Source organism: Saccopteryx leptura, chromosome 1, assembly GCF_036850995.1.
Source record: "Saccopteryx leptura isolate mSacLep1 chromosome 1, mSacLep1_pri_phased_curated, whole genome shotgun sequence".
NCBI lineage: Eukaryota > Metazoa > Chordata > Mammalia > Chiroptera > Emballonuridae > Saccopteryx > Saccopteryx leptura.
The window spans coordinates 315,402,699-315,425,177 of record NC_089503.1 but is presented as its reverse complement, the minus strand read 5'-3'; the positions used below and the strand labels follow the sequence as shown (position 1 = coordinate 315,425,177).

The 22,479-nt window shown below is 44.8% G+C and overlaps 1 protein-coding gene across 5 annotated transcripts in view; it reads left to right on the top strand.

Annotated features, from left to right (window-relative positions):
- EFCAB6 (EF-hand calcium binding domain 6) overlaps nt 1-22,479 on the top strand; it is a 196,386-nt gene that overhangs the window by 25,546 nt on the left and 148,361 nt on the right. For 4 of the 5 annotated variants that reach the window (XM_066358618.1, XM_066358619.1, XM_066358620.1 and 1 more), the window contains 3 exons: nt 295-506; nt 5,529-5,617; nt 5,778-8,940. In XM_066358618.1, coding sequence (XP_066214715.1) covers nt 295-506; nt 5,529-5,617; nt 5,778-8,097 — 2,621 coding nt within the window. In that variant the 3' untranslated portion in view covers nt 8,098-8,940. Of the gene's footprint in view, nt 1-294; nt 507-5,528; nt 5,618-5,777; nt 8,941-15,005; nt 15,073-22,479 lie in introns of those variants that run through there. The other variant, XM_066358621.1, reaches the window with a different exon arrangement.

Sequence of the window (22,479 nt, the reverse complement as noted above, 5' to 3'; positions counted from 1 at the left end):
AGTTTTATTCCGATATTCCTGTTTTTCACTTGTAATGACATATGTCCTTTATAGGGAAGATTATCTCTGCCTTGTTTTTTCCCCTAATGCTGTTACTGTATTTTTATATTGCTCAAGTTTCAGAGGTGGAAAGCTGGCAGAATGTCTGCCAGGGCAGGTCAGCTGGGGCTCAGATGGCGCACCTGGGTAGGAGGCACTCTGCTTCAGAAGCCCGCTTGATCCCGGTACAGGGGGGAACGGTTATGGTAGCTCAGCTTGAAGCTTGTTTAATAAATAGCTGATTCTCTTTTACAGCCACAACTGTTGCAAATCCAATACTGTCCTCCTTCGATGTTAAACGGATTTTATTTAAAAAAATTACTGAGAAAGGAGATGAGTTGAAAAAAGCCTTTCAGCTGCTTGATACCAATCATACTCAGACAGTGTCCAAGAGTGAACTGAGACGAGTTGTCTCCACCTTCCTGCTGACTCTCACAAGGGAACAGTTTCAGGATGTGCTGGCCCAGGTATGGTTTGTGTAACAACCTAGAATAACTGCGAGAAAGAGGAGGTAGATGACAGCAGCATGTCACTCAGTCTGACTTGTCTTTCCCCTTATAGTCCCAAGTGAGCAGTTGAAGTTTTATTTTTCACAATTCACTTAATTACATTCTGGCAGATTTGGAATGATCAATATGAACTTTAGTCATATTTTGCGTGCAGTACTGTTACAGCCAATTTCTTTTAGTGTTTTTTTTGGTAAGCTTCTAATGTATAAAGTATTTGATCAGCTTATATTTTGGAACTTAGTAGACATGCTCTTTGACTTACAGTGGGTTACGTCCTGATAAACTGATTGTAAATGATGAATATCCTATGTTGAAAATGCATTTAACACACCTAACCTACTGAACATCACAGCTTAGCCTAGCTCACCCTAACTATGCTCAGAACACTCACATTAGCCTTCAGTTGGACAGAATCATCTAACACAGTAAAGTGTCATTTGTTTACCTTCGTGATCGTGTTGCTGAGTGGCAGCTGCAGCCACTGCCCAGGGTCACCAGAGAGTATCACTAGCCCAGAAAAGAGAAGAATTCGAAGTGTAGCTTCTACTGTCCGTGCATTGCTTCCCCACCATTATAAAGTTGAAAAATCTTAAGTTGAAACATTGTAAATCAGGGCTGTCTGTCTTTGGCATTTGTTCTTGCATCCCATGGTTGTTGAGTATCTGCTATATGCTCAGTGCAGATCAGTCAGACATGGGCCACTCTTGAGGGGGTCCCTGTCCAATGAGGGAGCTCTGAAAGTGTTAAGTGCTAGGACAGTAGCAATTATAAAGTGGTGTGGGAGTCAGAGGAAGGATAGCTACCAAAAAATGAGGTGTGGTAGTTCAGGAGGGCTTCTGGGAGGAGGGGGTATTTAGCTTAGGAAATACTCTCTTCATATAGACATACATTTACATCTCAATTTATTTTTGTATTAATTTTATTGAAAACCATGAATTCACACCGATACTGCCAATGCTAATTCAACATCTCAGGGTTCATTCTAGTTCTCTTGCTTTTTATATTTGTAACTAACTTTTCAGACAGTGAGAAACTTGGCTTCTATTATTCTTACTTTATTTACTTATTTGATCAGTCTCCCTGACATGTAACTCATGTCCATTCTTTATTACTATCACTCCCCACTCTGGATGACCACGGCTCCTCCAGCACTGCAGGCACACTTCTCTCTGCTCCGCTTTATGACTCTAGGGGACAGGCAGGGATGAAGGGAAGGGGAAAGAAAGATGAAGAGCTTTATTCTTTTAAAAATATTGTTTTTAATTTATTGATTTTACAGATGAAGGGAGAGAGAGAGAGAGAGGCATCAACTTGTTCCACCCACTCATGCATCCATTGGTTGATTCTTCTATGCGACCTGACTGGTGATAGATTCCCGCAACCTTAGCATGTGGGGGTGATGCTCCAACCAGTTGAGCTACCCGGCCAGGGCAAGAGCTTTATTCTTTTATAAAAAAAGTTTCCCGCCCTGGCCGGTTGGCTCAGCGGTAGAGCGTCAGCCTGGCGTGCGGGGGACCCGGGTTCGATTCCCGGCCAGGGCACATAGGAGAAGCGCCCATTTGCTTCTCCACCCCCACCCCCTCCTTCCTCTCTGTCTCTCTCTTCCCCTCCCGCAGCCAAGGCTCCATTGGAGCAAAAATGGCCTGGGCGCTGGGGATGGCTCCTTGGCCTCTGCCCCAGGCGCTAGAGTGGCTCTGGTCGAGGCAGAGCGACGCCCCGGAGGGGCAGAGCATCGCCCCCTGGTGGGCAGAACCTCGCCCCTAGTGGGCGTGCCGGGTGGATCCCGGTCCGGCGCATGCGGGAGTCTGTCTGACTGTCTCTCCCCGTTTCCAGCTTCAGAAAAATACAAAAAAAAAAAAAAAAAAGTTTCCCGGCCCTGGCCAGTTGGCTCAGTTGTAGAGTGTTGGCTCGGCGTGTGGAAGTCCTGGGTTCAATTTCTGGCCAGGGCACACAGGAGAAGCACCCATCTGCCTCTCCATCCTTTCCCCTCTCCTTTCTCTCTATCTCTCTCTTCCCCTCCCACAGCCAAGGGTCCACTGGAGCAAAGTTGGCCTGGGTGCTGAGGATGGCTCCATGGCCTCTGCCTCAGGCACTAGAATGGCTCCAGTTGCCACCGACCAACAGCCCAGATGGGCAGAGCATCACCCTCTAGTGGGCATGCCAGGTGGATCCTTGTCAGGCACATGTGGGAGTCTGTCTCTGCCTCCCTGCTTCTCACTTCAGAAAAATATTTTTTAAAAAAAGTTTTTTTTTATTCACTTCCAATATTTCACAAATAGTACATACTGACTTTTTCACATGTCACTCTTTATTGCATGCATATTTTATTTTTTTATGCAAGTTTATTATTTATATTTTATTGAATTAATTGGGGTGACATTGGTTAATAAATTCATATAGGTTTCATGTGTACAGTTGTAATACAACATCTGTAAAGTACTAGGATGAAGTCAGTTGCATTTGTAAACACCAATAATGAGCTATCAGAAAGGGAAACTAAGAAAACAATCCCATTTACAACTGCAACAAAAAGAAATACCTAGGAATAAACTTAACCAAGGAAGTAAAAGACCTGTACTCAGAACACTACAAGACACTGAAGGAAGACACTGAAGAAGATACAAATAAATAGAAGCATATACAGTGTTCATGGATAGGAAGGATTGACATCATTAAAACATCCATATACTCAAGAAATCTATAGATTCAATGCAGTTCCTATCGAAATACCAATGGTGTAATTCACAGAACTAGAACAAATATTTCAAAAATTTATATGGATCCACAAAAGACCCCAGATAGCCACAGCAATCCTGAGAAAGAAGAACAAACTTGTAGGTATCAAGTTATCTGATATCAAACTACTATAAGGCCATAGTAATTAAATCAGCATGATACTGGAATAGAAACATATATAGATCAGTGGAACAAAGTAGAGAGCCCAGAAATAAACCCATGCCTTTATGGTTAGTTAATATGTATGTACATTGTAAATAAAAGCTTTATTAAGGTCTAATTTACATATCATAAAATTCACCATTTAAAAATGTATAAGTTAGTGGTTTTTAATATATGCACAGAGTTGTGCACAAACACTACCAATTCTAGAACATTTTCATCACCCCAAAAAGAAACTCTGTGTTCATTAGCAGTCACTCCACATTCCCCCTTCCCTTGCTCCCTGACACCCATTAATCTACACTCTGTTACAACAGATTTACTTATTCTGGACATTTCTTATAAATGGAGTTTGTGCCTGGCTTCCTTCATTTGGCATAATGTTTTCAGGGTTCTTCCATGTGGTAGCATGATCAGTACTCCACTCTTTTTTGTGGCTGAATAATATTCCAGTGTATGGATAGGCCACCTTTTGTCTGGCATCAGTTGATGGATCTTTGGGTTGTTTCCCTTGGGTGGCTTTTGTGAACAATGCTGCTATGAAGATCCATGTCTAAGAGTTTATGTGGGCATAGGTTTTCCCTCCTCCTGGCTCCGTACCTGGGAGTGGAATTACTGTGTCATATGGTAACATTCTTTTGTTTTTAGAGAACATTTGTCCTTGCAAATAGTGCATCAGTTTTTTCAAAGCTTGATTTAACTGACACTTTATACCAAATGGAGAATAAAATATTATTTCCTATTAATGTCTCCTGTATTCATGATCTAATGTTAATTTAAAATTTTGACAATCTTCCCAAGCTAATCAGCTATGCAGGAGGAGAAAAAGTACAGAAAATGTGAAATGTGTATCCGTTTTTAAAAGCTACATCTGTTTTTAAAAGAAGTCCCTGAGAACTGTTGAACTTCAAAGATTAAAAGAAGAAAAAGAAAAAAACAGGTCCTAGTAGTCTATCCTAAATGATAAGCATGTTTTTCTAGAACCTTCAGTCCTGTGACCTCAGGGACGCCAGAGTCTGGTGCAGTGACAGGAGGCCAAGTTCACTGGGTGTGCAGGGCAGGGTTCTCTTCCCAGTCTCTGGAGACCAGAAAGTGTGTGACTTCTCTAGTTCTTTTAATGATGAATCAATGTGCTGATTATACAAACTTTTTTTTTCAATAGCTAATGTAAGTCTAACAGGAAATGTGTACACTTACATAATCACAGTACAGTTATCAACTTCAATAAATTAAACATTGAGTAAATAATTTTATCTAATTTATAGTCTTGATATACTTGACTGAATAATATCCTTCAAAGAACTTTGAATTTCACAATGACTTTTTTTCTACCTTAAAAGTATATGAACCTGACCAGGCAGTGGTGCAGTGGATAGAGTGTCAGTCTGGGATGTGGAGGACCCAGGTTCGAAACCCCGAGGTCGCCAACTTGAGCACAGGCTCATCTGGTTTGAACAAGGCTCACCGTCTTGAGCCCAAGGTCACTGATTCGAGCAAGGGGTCACTGGGTCTGCTGTAGCCCTCCCCCCCACCGTCAAGGCACATATGAGAAAGCAATCAGTGAACAACTAAGGAGCCATAACGAAGAATTGATGCTTCTCATCTCTCTCCCTTCCTGTCTGTCTATCCCTCTCTATCCCTCTCTCTGTCTCTGTCTCTGTCTCAGTCACACACAAAAAAAGTATATGAATGTACCTAGAGGTTCACATGACACTCAGGGTGAAATTGTGCTGGGCCTCAACCTCTTGGGGGGGAAAAATACATGTTTATATATATACATATAATATTTATTAGTACATATATGTATATAAAATATATATTAGAATATATTTTTTATTTTATTTTTTAGATAATTTTGTGGACAAACTCATTGACCTTTAATTGAGCACAGACTGGTACTCATGTTGTTTGTACTTGGTTTACTGAGCGTGGCGTCAGCTCAGACCCCTGGACTAAGCCGTTGTGTTTACTAGAATGCCCATCCCACAGACAGTGTCCTGCCCACATTGTGAAACCTGCTAGGCCGTCCACCACTTGTACTGAATTCTCTAACAGGCTGTCACTTTTCCTGTCTGAATGTAGATCCCCCTCACCAGCTCTGGCGCTGTTCCATACCTTGAATTCCTGTCCAGATTCGGAGGAATTGACCTAAACATAAATGTTACAGAACAGTAAGTATTTTTATTGTACATATGAAAATTTGAAATGATAAGAGATAGGACATCAGGTCATTACAGCTAGTGCTGTCAGCAGATGTGTGGGGAAGACGTGCTGGTGGAGTGTTGCTGTAGAATGTAAGGGGGTTAATCCTTAGTCACACATGTATTTCAGCTTCTCCTTCACGTGCAAGAGACAGGCTACGGAGATGCGCGTGGCCTGGGCTGCCGAGAGCCTTCTGGCTGGGAGCCAACAGGAAGGACGGGAGGATTTTCCCAGTGACCACCCCCTGAGCAGCAGTGAAGACGAGGGTGCCAGTGACGGAGAGCGAAAGCATCACAGGCTTCTGGAGGCGATCAGTTCCCTTGGCGGGAAGACTCGGTGGAAGTGGGCTGAGAGATCTGAGGCTAGTCTGGAGGTGTCAGAGTTTGCTGTCAGTTCCGAAGGATCAGGAGAAAGGCTCGTCCTTTCAGATCTGCTCAAGTTCAGTAAAACTCCGTCCTCATTGGCCACTGTGAAAAAGCAGCTGAACAGAGTCAAATCAAAGAAGACTGTGGAGTTACCCTTTGACAAAGAAGAGGCTGAGCGGATCCATAGAGAAATGGCATTCAATGTCACCTCACAGGCCCTCTCCAAATGGGATCCCATCGTTCTGAAGAACCGACAGGCGGAGCAGCTGGTGTTCCCCCTGGAGAAGGAACAGTCAGCCTTTGCTTGCACTGAACATGTGCTTAGTGGCTGGGAGGCAAGAACTCCCCTGGAGCGGGAAGTTTTTCACCTCCTCAATAAGAACAAGCAGCCAGTGGCGGACCCTTTACTGACTGCTGTGGAAAAGGCCTCTCTCAAAGCCATGAGCTTGGAAGAGGCTCAGATGCGCCGAGCAGAGCTCCAGAGGGCCAGAGCCCTGCAGTCCTACTATGAGGCCAGGGCTCGGAGAGAGAAGAAAATCAAAAGCAAAAGGTATCGCAGAGTCCTGAAGAAAGGAAAGGCCAAGAAAGCCCTGGCAGGGTTGGGGAAGCTGTGGAAGGCCAGGGCTCCTGCTGCCCTAGGGGAACTGGAAACGTTGGAGAAGGCCAGGATGATGGAGCGAATGAGCCTGAAGCACCAGAACAGTGGAAAGTGGGCAAAGTCAAAGGCAGTTATGGCCAAATACGACCTGGAGGCTCGCCAGGCAGTGCAGGAACAGTTGGCCAGAAACAAAGAACTGACACAGAAACTCCAGGTGGCCTCTGAAAATGAGGAAGAGGCAGGAGGTACAGAAGAAGAGGGTGACCTTGTCCCTGTGGTGAAGGAGTTGCAGATGACTGCCTATGGGCTGAACCCCTGGGTGACCAGGAGTCACTCCAGTGAAGCAAAGGAGGCCGAAATCCAGAAGGGCCCTGAGCCACTTCCTGAGTCTGTGGCTGAAGAGGCTTCTGAGGGTGAGGGAGAAGAAAGACAGGTGGCAGAGGAAGAAATTTTGTTGAAAGAATTTGAGGAAAGGCAATCACTTAGGAAAAACCCTGGGCTCAACCAGGACATGGAGCCTGGGGGAAGACAAGAAACAAAAGGTTCTAGAAGCCAGGAGGTGCTGTCCAAATTGAGGGCACGATGTCCGAAACTCAACAAGGACAACCATCAGTCTACGAAGCAGAAAGTGAGTTCAGCGAGGACAGTTTTGCCAGTCCAGGGAGAGGGACCTGCTGGGGAGGAAGAGGAGCCCCTGTTGTTGCAGGCTCTGGAAGAGCTAGAGGAGCTGGACAAAGGACACTTTCAGAATAAGGTGCTTCCCAGGCCTGCATTAGAGGGGCAGCAGCTCAGGGGGAAGCCAGCTGGTCAGCCTGGTGTTCCTAAGGGGAAGGAGAGGAAGGAGTGGGGGGTGGACCTGCAGAACATCATAGCCACAAGGGCTCCTTCCGGAAAGGCTTTGGCAGTCCCCACATTAGTAGAGGAATTGGAAGATGACCAGGAGAAAGAGCAAAAGCAAATGATAAAGGAAGCTTTTGCTGGGGATGATGTCATCAGAGACTTCTTGAAAGAGAAGAGGGAAGCAGTGGAGGTGAGTAAGACAAAGGACATGGACCTGACCTTGCCTGGCTGGGGTGAGTGGGGTGGCATGGGCCTGAAGCCCAACACCAAGAAGAGACACCGGTTTCTCATTAAAGCCCCTGAGGCTCCTCCAAGAAAAGACAGGAATTTGCCAAATGTGATTCTCAGTGAGAAGCGAAACATCCATGCAGCAGCTCACCAGGTGCGGGTGCTTCCATATCCGTTTACCCACCATCAGCAGTTTGAAAGGACCATCCAGACCCCTGTAGGATCCACGTGGAACAGCCAGAGGGCCTTCCAGGTGCTGACTGCGCCCAAGGTCATCACCAAGCCAGGCCATATCATTAAGCCTATAAGAGCAGAGAATGTGGGCTACCGATCTTCCTCAAGGTCAGACCTCTCTGTCATACAGACGAATCCAAAACGGCTCTCCCTATGTTGCAAGAAACAGCTGAAGAAAAACTAAAGATTGAGTGGTTGGAGGGGTGACGTCTTGATGCCCAGAACCAGGAGCTCTGACTGCTCCTGCGTTGGCCTGCTTTTACTCCGATCTGAAGACCAGTCCCAAAGCTGGCCTTGCACACTGTGGGAGGTGTTAGGGCACGTTTTAGAAATAAAGGCATTTTAAATCTGTTTTAAAAAAATTATTTAGGGAAGATTCTAACATCTATATAGGCTGTATTTCAGAATAATAGAAATAATGCTGTATTGAAAATGGAAATATAGCAAATTAAAATCAGATGAACATAAATGCAGTGTATTTCAGATTTGGAAATCCATTTTAATTTTGAAGTAAAAATATTAAGATGTTAAACTTAAAATGTGTTATTTTATACAATTTAAATGTCTTTTGATGAAAAGTGATCATATTTTGGTAGCTAGAAATTAAATATTTTTAAAAAGATCTTTTGTTAACCAGCAGCACCCCAATAAAATTCAATTACCAAAAAAAGACCCATGAATGAGCCCCTTTGAAATGAGCATGGGGCTCATTTGCTTTATGTTCAATGTGAGTATTAAAGTATGAACTTTTAATACTTGATCAGCTATAAAGCTTTTTCATTCTGGTGTGAGATTTTGGAAATGTTGTTTTAGTAAAAAAAAACTCAGATTGTCTACTCTAAATGAATAAGCATCATTTTCTCAGAAACTGTGTAAATTTGGTCCTGAAATATTAGCAAATTTTGGTATTAAAGCTTTCATGATTGAATCCATCATGGATGCAGCTTAAGTGTAAGAGTTAGTGCAGCAGGAAGAGGGGGAAGAGAGCACTGTTGTTCAATGGGCGTAGAGTTTCAGTTTTGTAAGATAAAAGTTCTAGCATCTGTTACACAACAGTGTGAATATATGTGATATTAATAAACTGTACTTTAAAAAAATGGTCAAGATGGTAAATTTTATGTTACGTGTGTGTGTTTTTAACTCAGTTAAAATAATGAGAATTGGTACAACAGTTCCAAAAAGACTGACAGACTTTTATCCCCTTCATGATCTGGGACTGCTCTGTGCTGTATTGAGGTTATGCTCAGTGAGTGGTGGACTAAGATAATTTTCAAGAACTGGTTTTAGTGAGAGAGAGGGAGGGACTCAGGAAGGGAGAGAGACGAGAAGCGTCAACTTGTAGTTACAGCACTTTCGTTGTTCATTGATTATGTCTCATATGTGCTTTAACTGGGGCTATATTCGAGCCAGTGACCCCCTTGCTCAAGCCAGTGACCTTGGACTTCAAGCCAGGAACCTTTGGGCTCAAGCCAGTGACCATGGGGTCATGTCTATGATCCCATGCTCAAGCAGGCATCCCTGCAGTCAAGCTGGTGAGCCCACACTCAAGTTGGCAACCTCAGGGTTTCAAACCTGGGACCTCAGCATCTTAGGTTGGCACTCTGTCCACTGTGCCACCACTGGTCAGGCAGAAGAATGGCTTGTTTTACAGACTGCATATTCATGCTCTTGACCTCAAACCCTCTCCATCAGGGATAACGTTGTTGAATAGATAGTAACCTAATTTGACATTCTTTGTTGAAAAAGCTAAAGAACTGGAAAAACTGAAACGAAAGTTCTTTTTTTCTTTTCTTTTTTAAATTGTGAAACATCAGTCTAATAACTAATTTGGAGTTAAAAGGATAATAAGTTAATCCTTAAGTCGGATCACTGGGTCAAAAGGCAGTTCCATTTTTAATTTTTTGTAGTAACTTCATACTGCTTTCCATAGTGGCTGTACCAGTCTGCGTTCCCACCAATAGTACATGAAGGTTCCCTTTTCTCCATACCCTCGCCAGCACTTGTTTTTTGTTGATTTATTGATGATAACCATTCTGACAGGTGTGAGGTGGTTTTAATTTGCATTTTGCTGATGATTAGTGACATTTTTCATCTTTTCATATGTCTTATGTCCTCTTTAGAAAGTTGTCTATTCAGGTCCTTTGCCCATTTTTAATTGGATTGTTTAAACTTAAAAGGTTAAGTATTAAAACTAAATTTAGAAGATTTCTGACTTACTCAGAAAGGGAGCTGACCTGGGCTTGCCTGGTCAAAGCACATATGGAAGTTGATGCTTCCTGCTCCTCCCTTCCCCCCTCCTCTCTCTCTCTCTCTCTCTCTCCTCTCTAAAATGAATAAATTAAAAAAAGGGGGGGGAGCTGAGTTCTCTTTGGTTGAAGATGATATATTATAGTTAATGGAGACTTCTCTTTCTAGTAACGTGGTATAGGCTAAATTTGTGAACAGCCCTTCCTATGAAATCAACTAAAATGCTGGATAAAAGGTAAAATACTTCAAAACATTACTGATTGGGCAAGAAAGCAAATAATTCCCAGAGGCCAAACATGAAGTGGAAATTGGAATCCAAAGAAACGAGTATTCTAAAAAGCCAGCGATCACTTAAGGGTATTGGCCAAATCCTGGTGAATTTGTGTGTAGGTTTTGTTGGCTATTTGGAGTAAAGGGGACAAGAGACCAAGCCTCAAGGGTCTGCCCAAGGTGGAGGAACCTAACTACAACCTTAGGTGTACAGAACAATCAAAACACCTTAGAAGTTTTTAAAAAAACTTTCTGAGCACCGCACAAGAAGATTCACCACAGAGGTCTGAAGAACTTAGTAAGGAGCCCAAGAGTCATTGTCAAAGCTAAATCATTCGCAGAGACCATGTATGGGCCTTAGCAGAGCAGGCGTGGAGCTGGTTCTAGCAGGTAGACTGTGGTAAAGAAGAAGAAAGAAAGAAGGCTCTTGGTTCAGAGAAGCAGGATTTGGAAGGGAAAGAGGTTTGCTACAAAGAAAGAAGCAGCTAAAGAAACTCCAGGAAAGGAACCCACAGAAACCTTCTGTGCAGCACCTTAAGCTTGCAGGCCTCTGAAGGGCCATTCAATTTGGACAGCTTATTTGAGTTTCTGAAAATTAAAGATGTGATAAAAATCAGGGAGAAACACTCAAAAAAGAGTGAGAGTAAAATAAATTTGCAGACAAAAACCGAGAAGTTCATCTCCTGCAGGTTTTGACTAGAAGAGATTCTAAAAGACAGGCTAAAGGCAGAAGAGGAGGGTTTCCTAGATGGGCCACAGGCCCTCCGCGCTGGCCATGTTCCCTGATGGGTAGGTGCTCCTGCTGCTTTCCTCTCTGCTTGCTCTGCCCCAAAGCCGAGACCTCCTCGGTGTTCCTGTGTCAGGGCCTTTGACAGCTGTCCCCTGTCCGCGATGCTTTCGCCCCACACCCATTAGGTTAATACTCAGTGTGATATCCACCTAGAATGTAAGCTCTATGAGGGCAGGGATCTGTAGCAATTCTATTTTTTTGCACATAGTATTTTTTTGCATAATTATCAGCACCTAGTAGGTGCTTACTACATATTTATTGAAGAACAGATGGAAAAACAGCAATGAAAACCAACCAATGGCACCTATAGTCAGCAGCCTGAATGGATTTCATGGACAGAACATTGAGTGAAGGAGCAAGAAACAGAAGAATTTCCTATTCACGTGACATTCAAAAATGGCAAGTTGAATTGTATTTCTTAGAGATATGTACCTAGGTAGTGAAATTATGACCAAATACAAGGAGATATCTTTTATCCTTTTGTGTGTGTGTGTGTGTGTGTGTGTGTGTGTGTGTGTGTGTGACAGAGACAAAGAGAGGGACACACAGGGACAGAAGCATCAATTCTTCGTTGTGACTCCTTAGTTCATTGGTTGCTTTCTCATATGTGCCTTGACCGGGGGGCTACAGCAGTCTGAGTGACCCCTTGTTCAAGCCAGTGACCTTGGGCTCAAGCAAGCAACCATGGGGTCATGTCTATGATCCCACACTCAAGCCAGCAACCCTGCGCTCAAGCTGGCGACCTTGGGATTTCGAACCTGGGTTCTCCGTGACCCAGTCCGACGCTCTATCCACTGTGCAACCGCCTGGTCAGGTGATATCTTTTATCTTCTAAATAACTGGGATAGCAATTACTACCAGGAGGAAAGGAAACATTACAATTGGAAAAGGGCAAATGGGAGGCTTTTTGTGTTTAGCTTTAATTCTTGATTTGGGTAATTGGTCAACTGGCATTTGTCTTAATTATAATTAAACGATGCATTTATGTTGGGTGTGTTTTCTGCGAGTGGGTTATATTTCATAATAACAATTTAAAGCTCAATGAATTTAACAAGCAGATTAGACGCAGCTGAAGAAATAAGTGACCTGGAAGATCGTTCAGAAAAAATTAGCCAGAATGCAGCACAATGACATGGAAGGTATTCTTGGAATTCTGTGAAGAGAGGAAGGAGAGATGGGATGGGGATGATATCCAAAGAAACCACGGCTTAAGAACTTTCCAGAACTGATGAAAGGTACTTTCCTGCAGACTCAAGAAGCCAAATTTCAAGCAGGTTAAAAACAGGAGCACAGACAGAAAGAACCCTAGAGACAATGCCCGATGTCCACAGTGAAACAAAAGTGACTTCCAACCAGTAACAGTGGAAACCAGGAGAGAAGAGTTGAATAGTTACAATGTGCTGGAAGAAAATTGGTGCTGCCCTAGAATTATGTGTCTCACAGAAACTCCCTTCAGCATTGTCAGTGCTGAAATACAGGCATTCTCACACAAAAGTACATTTGGCCCCCAACAGAGCCATTCTAAGGTCAAACTTTAGTTAGAAGGATGTGGCCCCAGACGGAGGGCTGCAGCAGGCGGAAGAAGCGCGGCCGGCAGAGGGTGCGTGGCTAACCCGAAGCGTGTGTGGACTACAGGGACACTGGCGACTGTACGAAGTAACAATGGCTCTGGGACTTAAAAATCAAATAGAATTCAAATACATGATAGTGATAATGTTAAAATTGAGAGGAGGGACTGGAATGAAATGTTCTAGAGTTGTTACCTTGTCTAGGAGGAAGGTAAAAGTTTTGATTGACTTAGACTTTGAAAAGTATGCAGGTATAGTTTCCAGAGCAACTGTCACAAGATTAAAAACAGTGAATAAATCACAAACATATAGAGGCAAAAAAAAAATGGAATGGTAAAAATGGATCAACCCCCAAAAGGCCAGGAGGGGTGAAATGGGCAGCACAAGTAGGAAACCTAAATGTACCAGTAATTATAATAGATGTTCCACTTAAGAAACAAAGATTGACTAGATAACAAATGGTAAAATTTGTTAAGAAGAGAACCAAAGTGTATGTTTATAGAATGGTTAAAAATGAAAGGATTTAAAAAGACAGATCATTCCCAAAAATAGTAGAGACAGCTGATATCGCTGGGTCACTATCAGATACTAGACTGGGTTCCCCTGAAGCAGACCCTGAGATGGAGTTTGGGGTGCAGTGTGCAGATTAGGGAACACTGTGAAGAGGAGAGGGCCTGAGCAAGGCTGGGCAGAGGGGAAGTCGAGCTGCCATGTGACGTGGGCTGATGAAGCCTCCACCTTAACCCTACGGGGAGGGGGAGATGGGGTGAGCCACCAGGCCCTCAGGCCCTGCCCCATGTCTTCAGCTAATGGTGGCTACATGGGCCTTTTAGCTTTTAATTCTCAAACATATGTTATAAATAGTGTTTTCTATCTATTTAATACATGCTTAAAACTATATTAAAATACTACATTTCACATAGAATCATATGACTGGTCTCCTGGCAAGGTTCCATCTTCAACTTAGGCACACCACTTAACCCCTCTGAGCCTCAGTTTCTGCCTGGGTAGAATGAAGTCAATTTCTGCCTAAAATACTCCAGTGGCTTCCCCTTACGCTAGCATGAAGTCAGGGTTCCTTGTCGTGGCCCACAGTACCACAGGGCTGGCGTCTGCCTCCATCTCTGGACTCACCCGTGTTCCTCTGCCTGCTCATTGGGCTCTGATCTCCCTGGCCTTCAGCAATGCCAACCCTGGGGTGTGCTGACTCTGCCCACTCTGGGCTTCACACTGCTGTGTGTTGCTTTGCCTTGCCCAGAGAGCTTTTCCTCCAAGTGGATGCTCCTGGCTCCCCAGCTGGTGGTCTTTCCATCCCACCATCTAGAAAAGTTGTTCCATCTCCCCTGGTCTCCAACCTAGCCCCCTGCTCACCTCTGTTTCCTTCATGACACCTGTTACATTGCAGCTTTATGATCAGTCTGCCTGTTGGTATCACTAGCACTAAGCTTTTTTGAGACTGGGAATGGTATCCTGGGCACCACTGTGGCCCCAGGCCTGGATGTAGGTGGTGCTGAATAACTAGTGTGATGTGGAGGAGCAGAATGTCTCTTGTTCCTTGCCCGGACCCCAGCCCTACCAGTTTGTCCCAAAGAGGGGCTCTGCAGTGGTTTAGGCAAAACAGTGATTTATAGCCAATGCAAAACCAAATATAGTTAATAAACTGATGGAGCCACAAAATGGTATAGACACACACCTACCATAAAGTCCTTTACGAGTGGCCGGTAGTGCCCCACGGACTGACTGGGAGCCGCAGAGGTCAGGACAGAGTGCAGCAGCGGAGCGGTCAGGGATAGGCTCCGAAGCCAGACCACCTGGTCCGAACCTGGCACCTCCCCTTCTTCACAGGAGCCTGTGGCTCCTCAGTCTCCTCTGTATGCAGGGATGGAGACGGGCCCTGACCCACCGCGGTATGAGGACTGAGTGCAACAAGGCTTGACCATGGTAAATGCTCACTGAAGGCTGACCCTCATCACTCAAGCCACACCTACCCTCAGGACGGATAAATGTCACAGATGAGGAAACTGAGGTGGGGCGAAGCTAAGTACTTAGCCCGAGTTCATACTTCTGGTAGATGCTAGTGCATGAGAACTGTCTTTCATTTAAACATACCTACTCTAGAAATCCTTATAATTTTTTCTCTGTGTGTCCTACACAAACATTTACTTGGTTAAAACATTTGAACAAAAAGTTTTTATTTATTTATTTTTTGTTTTTAAGCGGCGGTGGGAATGAAATGAATTGCTGTCGGACATTGAAAGAGCTTGAAATCCAAGTAGGAGAAAAGGTAACAGAGAGCCTTTAAAATTCTACCCCCGCCCCCGCCACCCTTCGTCAAAAGCAATTGTTAGCAGAGGTAGCTGGTGCAAGACGAGCCCCGGCTTGTCATCTGTGTTCTCGTGTCGAAGTCATCTGGCTGAATAGATCTCATCTCAAGTGTATTCAGACAACTACGACTGCCTTGGATAGCGACTCTTTGATGAATGACACCGGGAGAAATCCTGGAATATTAATTACTTTTGTATTAACTTTAGATCATTATTAGTAGGGCTACCCTTTCTGCTTTTCATCTGACTGATGCAAGATTTTTTTTTTTAAAAGAGAAAACTATTGCTTTTTAGCAGTAAATGCCAATCAAGTGTGGCATGGTAAAAATAATCAGGAAGACTCAAAGTGGTATATATTGAAGGATTGAGTGGCTTAGCTACAAAAACTACTGTGTGTGTTCAGAAAAGGAGCACATAGCTTTGTTCCTGTTTGCTGGTTATGGTTGAATGTCACAGCACACAGCTCGTGGGGTGTGGGTGTGAGGAGAGGACATGTTCATGGCACTCAGGGGTTGGAATCAGACCCGTTTTTAAAATACATTTGAACCTGTCATTTGCATGAGCAGTTTGAGAATCGTGGCTTAATTTATTTGATTCAATATGTTGGTTTGAAATGTGACAAATTTGCTTTCTTTTTAAAACCCTTCTGAGACTTTCATGCGTTTGAAAATCAAGAATAGCCAGAAATCCACAAAGTGTTTGTCTGAATTTTCCTGGCTGACGCCATGAACACCAGGATGTTCATCTTAACGTGACAGTGTATCAGCATTGTGTGCTCCTAAGAATCTCGTTCACTGCAGTTTATGTCAGGAAGGAACCTTCTACAAGTATTTGCTTCCACTGTGGTTCATTTGTTATTCTGTAAGAAATATGTGCTATGACCAATATTATTGATGGTATATGCTTTTAATTTCTCTTCATAAATGGTGTTAATCATGAAGTTCTCCCAGGAAAAGTCAACTGTGTATGACGATCACATCGGCGTAAACACCATTCTGGATCAGTAATGGAACTTGTTAGTGAGGAGTGCATGGACGTAAGTGGGGATCATGAACTAATGAAAGTAAGGCTTTGATGAGGGAAGTTGAAGGGCACTCCACCAGTGACCATCCTTCCACCCCCTTTCTTTCACCCTGTCAGTGGGAGAAGTCCTCCCATCGATCAAGAGTCCGTTTAAGCCTGACCAGGCAGTGGGACAGTGGATAGAGCGTCAGACTGCGATGTGGAGGACCCAGGTTTGAAACCCCGAGGTTGCCAGCTTGAGCGCAGGTTCCTCTGGTTTGAGCAAAGCTCACCAGCTTGACTGTGGGGGTCACTGGCTTGAGTTGTGGGATCATAGACATGATCCGTGGTCGCTAACTTGAGCCCAAAGGTCGCTGGCTTGAAACCCAAAGTCATTGGCTTGAGCAAGGGGTCACTTGCTCTGCTGAAGCCCCTCCCCCATCAAGGCAGATATATTTGATAAATCAATCAATGAACAACTAAGGTGTTGCAACGAAGAATTGATGCTTCTCATCTTTCTCCCTTCCTGTCCCTCTGTCCTTATCTGTTCCTCTCTCGTCTCTCTCTCTCTCTGTCTCTGTCACACACAAAAAAGAGTCAGTTTAAGCTAGTGCAGCTTTTGTGCAACTTCTAGTGAGAACAAAAAAAGTGACAGTAAAAGGTGGAGGAGCTGGAATTGAGATAGCCCTGCGTCCCAGGCAGCTCAGAGGGTTTCTCTGTCGTGCGTTCTGGCCAGCATGCTACCGTCCAGGTTCTATCGATGACCCCAGCCCTGGACAGGCTGGTGGGGTGAGAGTAGACTGACCCTGGGACCCGGTCAGACCTGGGTTTCCGCTTTGGGGCTGTGTCACTTTCCAGTCAGGTGGCCTTGGGTAAGGCCTTGTCATTGGGTTTCTCCATCTGTTAGAGTGGATAAAGACACCCACTTTCAAGTGCTGTTGTGTGGCTTAAAAATATCCAGTAGCAAGCACCTGGAGGGTTGGACAACGCCAGCTTCCTTTGAAGTATAGGAGTCTCTTCCCTTCCCACCCACTCCCAATGAACAGAACAAACCAAACACACTCTTCAGCTGTTTGCTGTATGCAGCAGCAGGCTTCAGGGTAAGACCCTAGCCCCGCAAATGGCCCACACACAAATGTGGAGACTGAGAACACCTAGGATTACTCAAGGAAGGCTCCCTTCAGACTGTCATTGCTGAGTGATCCATAAGGTTGGGAATGAACAAATGCTAAGTGTTTTGTTTACATTAAGTCCACATGGCTTGCAAGAATGCATGCAAACATCTCCCTGAGTGTTGGGAGCCAGACTTTGCTAAATGTATGTGTGGTCTAATTTTCCTAACCTAACAAATAATTAGCAGTTGGCACCCCAAACTAACCCAACCCCAGTGCTTGCATTTCCTTATTGTTTTCTTCTGCAGTGAGCTTGGTCTGACAGCTGGTTCCTCAGCCTCTCCCTTCTTCATGTGCACTGAGCCCCTCCAACATAAGCTCATGTTCACGCTCATTACCCAGTCGAACCCTCCAGCTCTCTGACTCTGTCTCCATCAGTCAAGGGATAGATCTCCAGGTCCTGTCTCTCCTCCGTCTTATGGTGATTGTGATCCTGGGCTTCCTACGAGGCTGCTGTCTGATCCCACGGGGCCCTGCATTCGGGGAAGAGGAAGCTGCGTGAGCCCAGGTGGTGCTCAGGGCTGGTGCTGCTCCCTGGTTTAATCTGCACTCAGGTTCCAACCCGCGGGCACTGCATTCTGCATGTACCTCACGTGCCCTCACTCTCTGGCCCTGTCATTCATTTGGTCGCAGATGACTGCTTTCCTTTGGCTCCTCTTCTGTGCCTTTGGGCATCTCCTCTACTGCTACTTGAGTATTCTGGTCTTCATGTCCTTGGCTTCCTTAGTCTTCCAGGAGGCAGAGGGATTTAGTGGGAATCAGGCACACTGGCCTGAAATCCAGCCTCTGCAGTTTCCCACATGGGACCTTGGATGGGTCTGTCTCTCCCTTGCTGTCCCGTTTCCTCATCTCTAAGGCAGAGACAACAGAACTGACCTATCAGCGTAGTTAAGAATGAATGAGAATAATTGGCATACAGCAGATTCTCAATAAGTGTTAGTCCCTTTCTGCCCCAGTGAGGCTTCTGCTTGTCAGGCACTAAGCCTCTTCCCGTGGTAGGCTTTCCCTGCCACCAGGTGGCACCGCCTCAGACACTGAGGTGTTTGGTTGTGAGAAACAGAAAACTCTGCAACTGAACTACCTGAGACCACCTCATCTCATTGAAGAAGTCAGGAGGTGTGTAGGCCCAGAGACTCCCATGCTCACCAGGTGGTTGCCACCAGGCTTGACCTGCAGGTACTGCAATGCCACAGTTCTTCCAGTATGGTGTTTCTTCTAATGTGACTCTATAAACATGGGAAGCTTCTCCCCATGATGCACAACCCAGAATAATGTTCCACCCCCAAACCAGTCACCGACAGTGGCATTGGTCAGCATGGTGTGGCAGCTGGGCCCCTGAAGCACATGGTCACCAGAAGGTGGATAGCTGAACAAAATGGAAACTGGAGGGTTTTGTTAGGAGAAAAGGGGGTCAAGGTGAATGGATGTGGGAAAGGCAGCCTACAGTGTCTGCTTCAGCCACCTGATAACAGGATCTCTCTGGCTGGCTGGGCCTCCATCCCCTGGACACTAATGGAACTTGGATTTGCCAACAGTATTAATAGTAATACACTGCTCACAAAAAATAGGGGTTATTTTATAGCTTCATATTCATTTTGAATCATCCCCCAATTTTTGTGATCATTATAGTTAGCACTGACTGGGTACTTTTAGGAGAGTTCTAGGTGCTGTGCTGTATGTACTACATTATTTAATTCCTGGGAAAACCCATGAGGCAGTGCCGCTGTTATCCGCATTGATGTGGAGGGAGCCCAGAGCAGAGGCTCAGCAGCTTGGCTGGGAGCACACAGCTGCAATGGCTGCCTAGGCAGCTGGGCTCTGCGTCCTTGCCCTGAACCCCTGGGCGGCCCCCCTCTCCCAGGCTGCTCCAGGAAAGTGCTGATGCTCACTTGCAGTCAGAATGCATGACTGTCTGCCATGCCTATAGGCAGGCCCAGTCCATCACAGAGTGGTGTCCCTGCCATCGTCGTATGAATGGATGCAGTCACCTTTTCATCCATGTAGTGTCGGCTTAACATGGGCATTTGGGGGCCTTCCTTCCTTTCCTCTGTCTGGCATCATGCCCTCACGTTCTCCCAGCTCCTCAGTCTCTGTGCTTCCTGCCTGCCTGGGGATCCCAGCTCCCTCCAGGAGCAGTGGCTGTGTCTGAGGCTCAGGTAGGTCTTCACCTTCTTCAGGGCAAAAAGGACTAAAGCCAAGCTTCAGTGTGTGGGCAGGCTAACTCAGTTTTAGTCTTTTTACTGTTTATTTTTGTTTGGTCAGCTCCCCATACAAGGATAAGGTAGATGTGAAAGGAGGAGCTGACAGAGGAGAAAATCTCACACTGCTACGTGAGGTGGGGTGAATGCGCACTGGAACCATGTCCAGGAATTCAGAGAAACAGGGACCTCTGTAAGGATGCAACATATGTTTACAAATGTCATGGTGCTTCCCCTCCCCCACATTTCAGAAAAACTGTTCTTAAGTGAAGACTAGTATTCAAGAATCCAGTTAAAGACATAAAAAAGAAAGAATAAACAAACACAGCCTAAGCCCCTGGCTGTTTGCTCTTGTACCACATCACCACCCAAATCAGAAACAGTGCTTCAAGCCTGGGCACCATGATGTCAGAACATCTGGTCTACCCAGTCAGCCGTGACTAGTGTGTCTGTTGGACACCGAGTGATCTAACACAAGGTTTTATGGGATTACCCTGGTGCCTTGGCATTCCATAGATGCAGCCTTAGTCATTGCAGAAGCAATTAGTAAATAATTAGAGGTACTATGCTGCCTGCTTGTTCTGTAATATCCTCATGGAGAAAAGACAAAAGTGATGGGTAGATTCATTTTCTTAAATAGGTGAATTTTCCTTAAAAAAAAAGGAGAGAGAGAAATTAAAAAAGAATATGGCTTGAGGAATAAAGAAACAGTTGCCAGAATCAAAACCGTTTTTTATAAACATACCTTAGCATCGTAACACCACATTAGCATGAATGAATGTACCGGAATGCAGTCTGTTTGCCTAATAAAAAGACTGTGTCAAACCCAGAATGGAGGCCATTTACTAAAACATACAAGCTTTAGGTTAATTCGCAATATTCTCCTAATCCTGCTTTGATCTGCTCTGCCTTGGTACTCTAGGTATTAATTGCCTCTTATAGCAGGTATTTGAACACATCTCCTCTTTCATCTGAAGGAAATATTAGCATATCGCAGAGCTGTTGGGACAGATTGCATGGGAGGCATTTTTTCCTCCCCGCAGAAAGGCCTATCAATCATAACCGAACATAGTGATTAATAATGTCACAGCTCTCACTCTGTCTGCGTGCAACTACAGGAAGCAGAGTACTTACATTTCTATCTAGAGAATTTCACATAACAAAATAATCACTTGCCACCATATAAAAAGATTATATTGAGAACAATTCTACTCCAGCACCTATTTTTGGTTGCTGTATTATTAATTCGCTAAAGGCTTCATTGGGCAACTAAAGCGAAAATTCTGGTATATCAATTTGTAATTATTTCAGACTGAGTTTATCTTTTTTTTCTTAATAACATCTTCCTGTATGTGGCAAATAAATAATACAAAGAAGAATGTAGGGATAAATGTTTAAAACTGCGCAGCATAGGGGGCCAGGCAGGAGTGTGTGGACTTGCCTGGCTAAGTGTGCAGCTGAGTGCCCGCTCTCACCGTCCGAGTGACCCAAGCTCGCGGATCTGTCTGCAGACTGTTTCCTCAGCTATGAACTGGGAAACGGTATTGCATGATTATAGTTGAAATTCTAGGTGAGAATATATATGAAATAAACTTACCATAATGCCAGAAGTTACTAAAAAAATTAGGAGTTTGTCTTTGGAGGAGATAATACATATGAATTCTCATGTGGACAGTTAAATGATAGTGGTATGTAGTCATTTATGGTTTAGAGCTACAGAGGGGAAGGATAAGAGGGCTCCATGCTGATGGCACCCACGTTTATGTCTCCATCTAGGACTCTAGGTTCGTCACTATCCACAGAGCAAGTCATAACTTCTGACCGCCCTCCTCACCCACACCCCAAGAAGCTTTTCTCCCTTGGCCTTGCCCCCGTTTTAGTAAGTGGGTCCACCATTCACTGCGTCATTCAAGCAGAAACCTAGAACTAGCCTTGAGACCTGTCTTCCCTCACTGGCCCCTCTCCCACATCCAGTCCATCAACATGTCTTATCTGTTGTATCCTGAAACCGATCCTGAACACATCCACCTCTCTCCAACTCGACTGCCACCGTTTTCCCTGTCCTGTGCTTTCTCAACAACCCCTGGATTGCCATTCCTGTTCCTTACACTCTGTGTTCCACATGACACCCAGAATTGTCTGTTCAAAACTTAAGTCATATCCCATCAGACTCCTCTGGTTAAGGTGCCCATGCTTTGGTTGCCTTGCTTACAGTGCTCACCAAGAGAGATCTTCCCAGGGAGATGTTTTTTACTACACTGTCTAAAATTGTGTTTTCTTTAACACTTAGGACATTCTGAGATTTTTGTTTGTTTTCCTGTTATCACTAAGATAGACATTTCCTGGGAGGGGACACCTTCTCTGTCTTGCTCACTGTTATAATGTCAGTGCCTTGAATAGATCCTGGCACCTGATACGAACTCAGTAAATGTTTACTGAATGCAGAAATAAAGTTCTGTAGGAAAAGGGCACAGTAATTGGAACAGCCAGGATAACCTTCCTGAGACGGCTGAGATAGGAGCTTCAGCTGGGCCATGGGTGGCGCCCCGGTGTCGAGGACAGGCTGGAGGGCGCCATGTGAGGTAGCTTTCAGGACTGCAGTCTGCCCTAAGGAGGGGACCTGGCCGCAGGGGCAGTGGAGGTGTGGCCGGGACAATAAGAGAACAAGCCCCGTGACTCTCCTGTGCAGAGTTCTGTTTCTCGAGGCAGATTGGAACAGCTCAATTTTGAAGGGTAGGCTGGAGAACAAGATGGAAGAATCTGAAGGTGGGGTATTCACCCTAAAGCCTCTGGCAAGGTGTGGTAATGGAGGTGGCGGTGGTGGTTCATTGAAGGTTTCTGATTAAGGCAGTGGCATGAGAGAGGAGGTATCAGGAGATGGATGTCAGCAGTGCAGTGGGTACATCTGATGGGAGAGCAGCTGCAGGCAGGGAGGTGCCTGTGATCAGGCTGTGGAAGGAATCAGAGGAATGAGTCACTCTCATCATCATCAGCC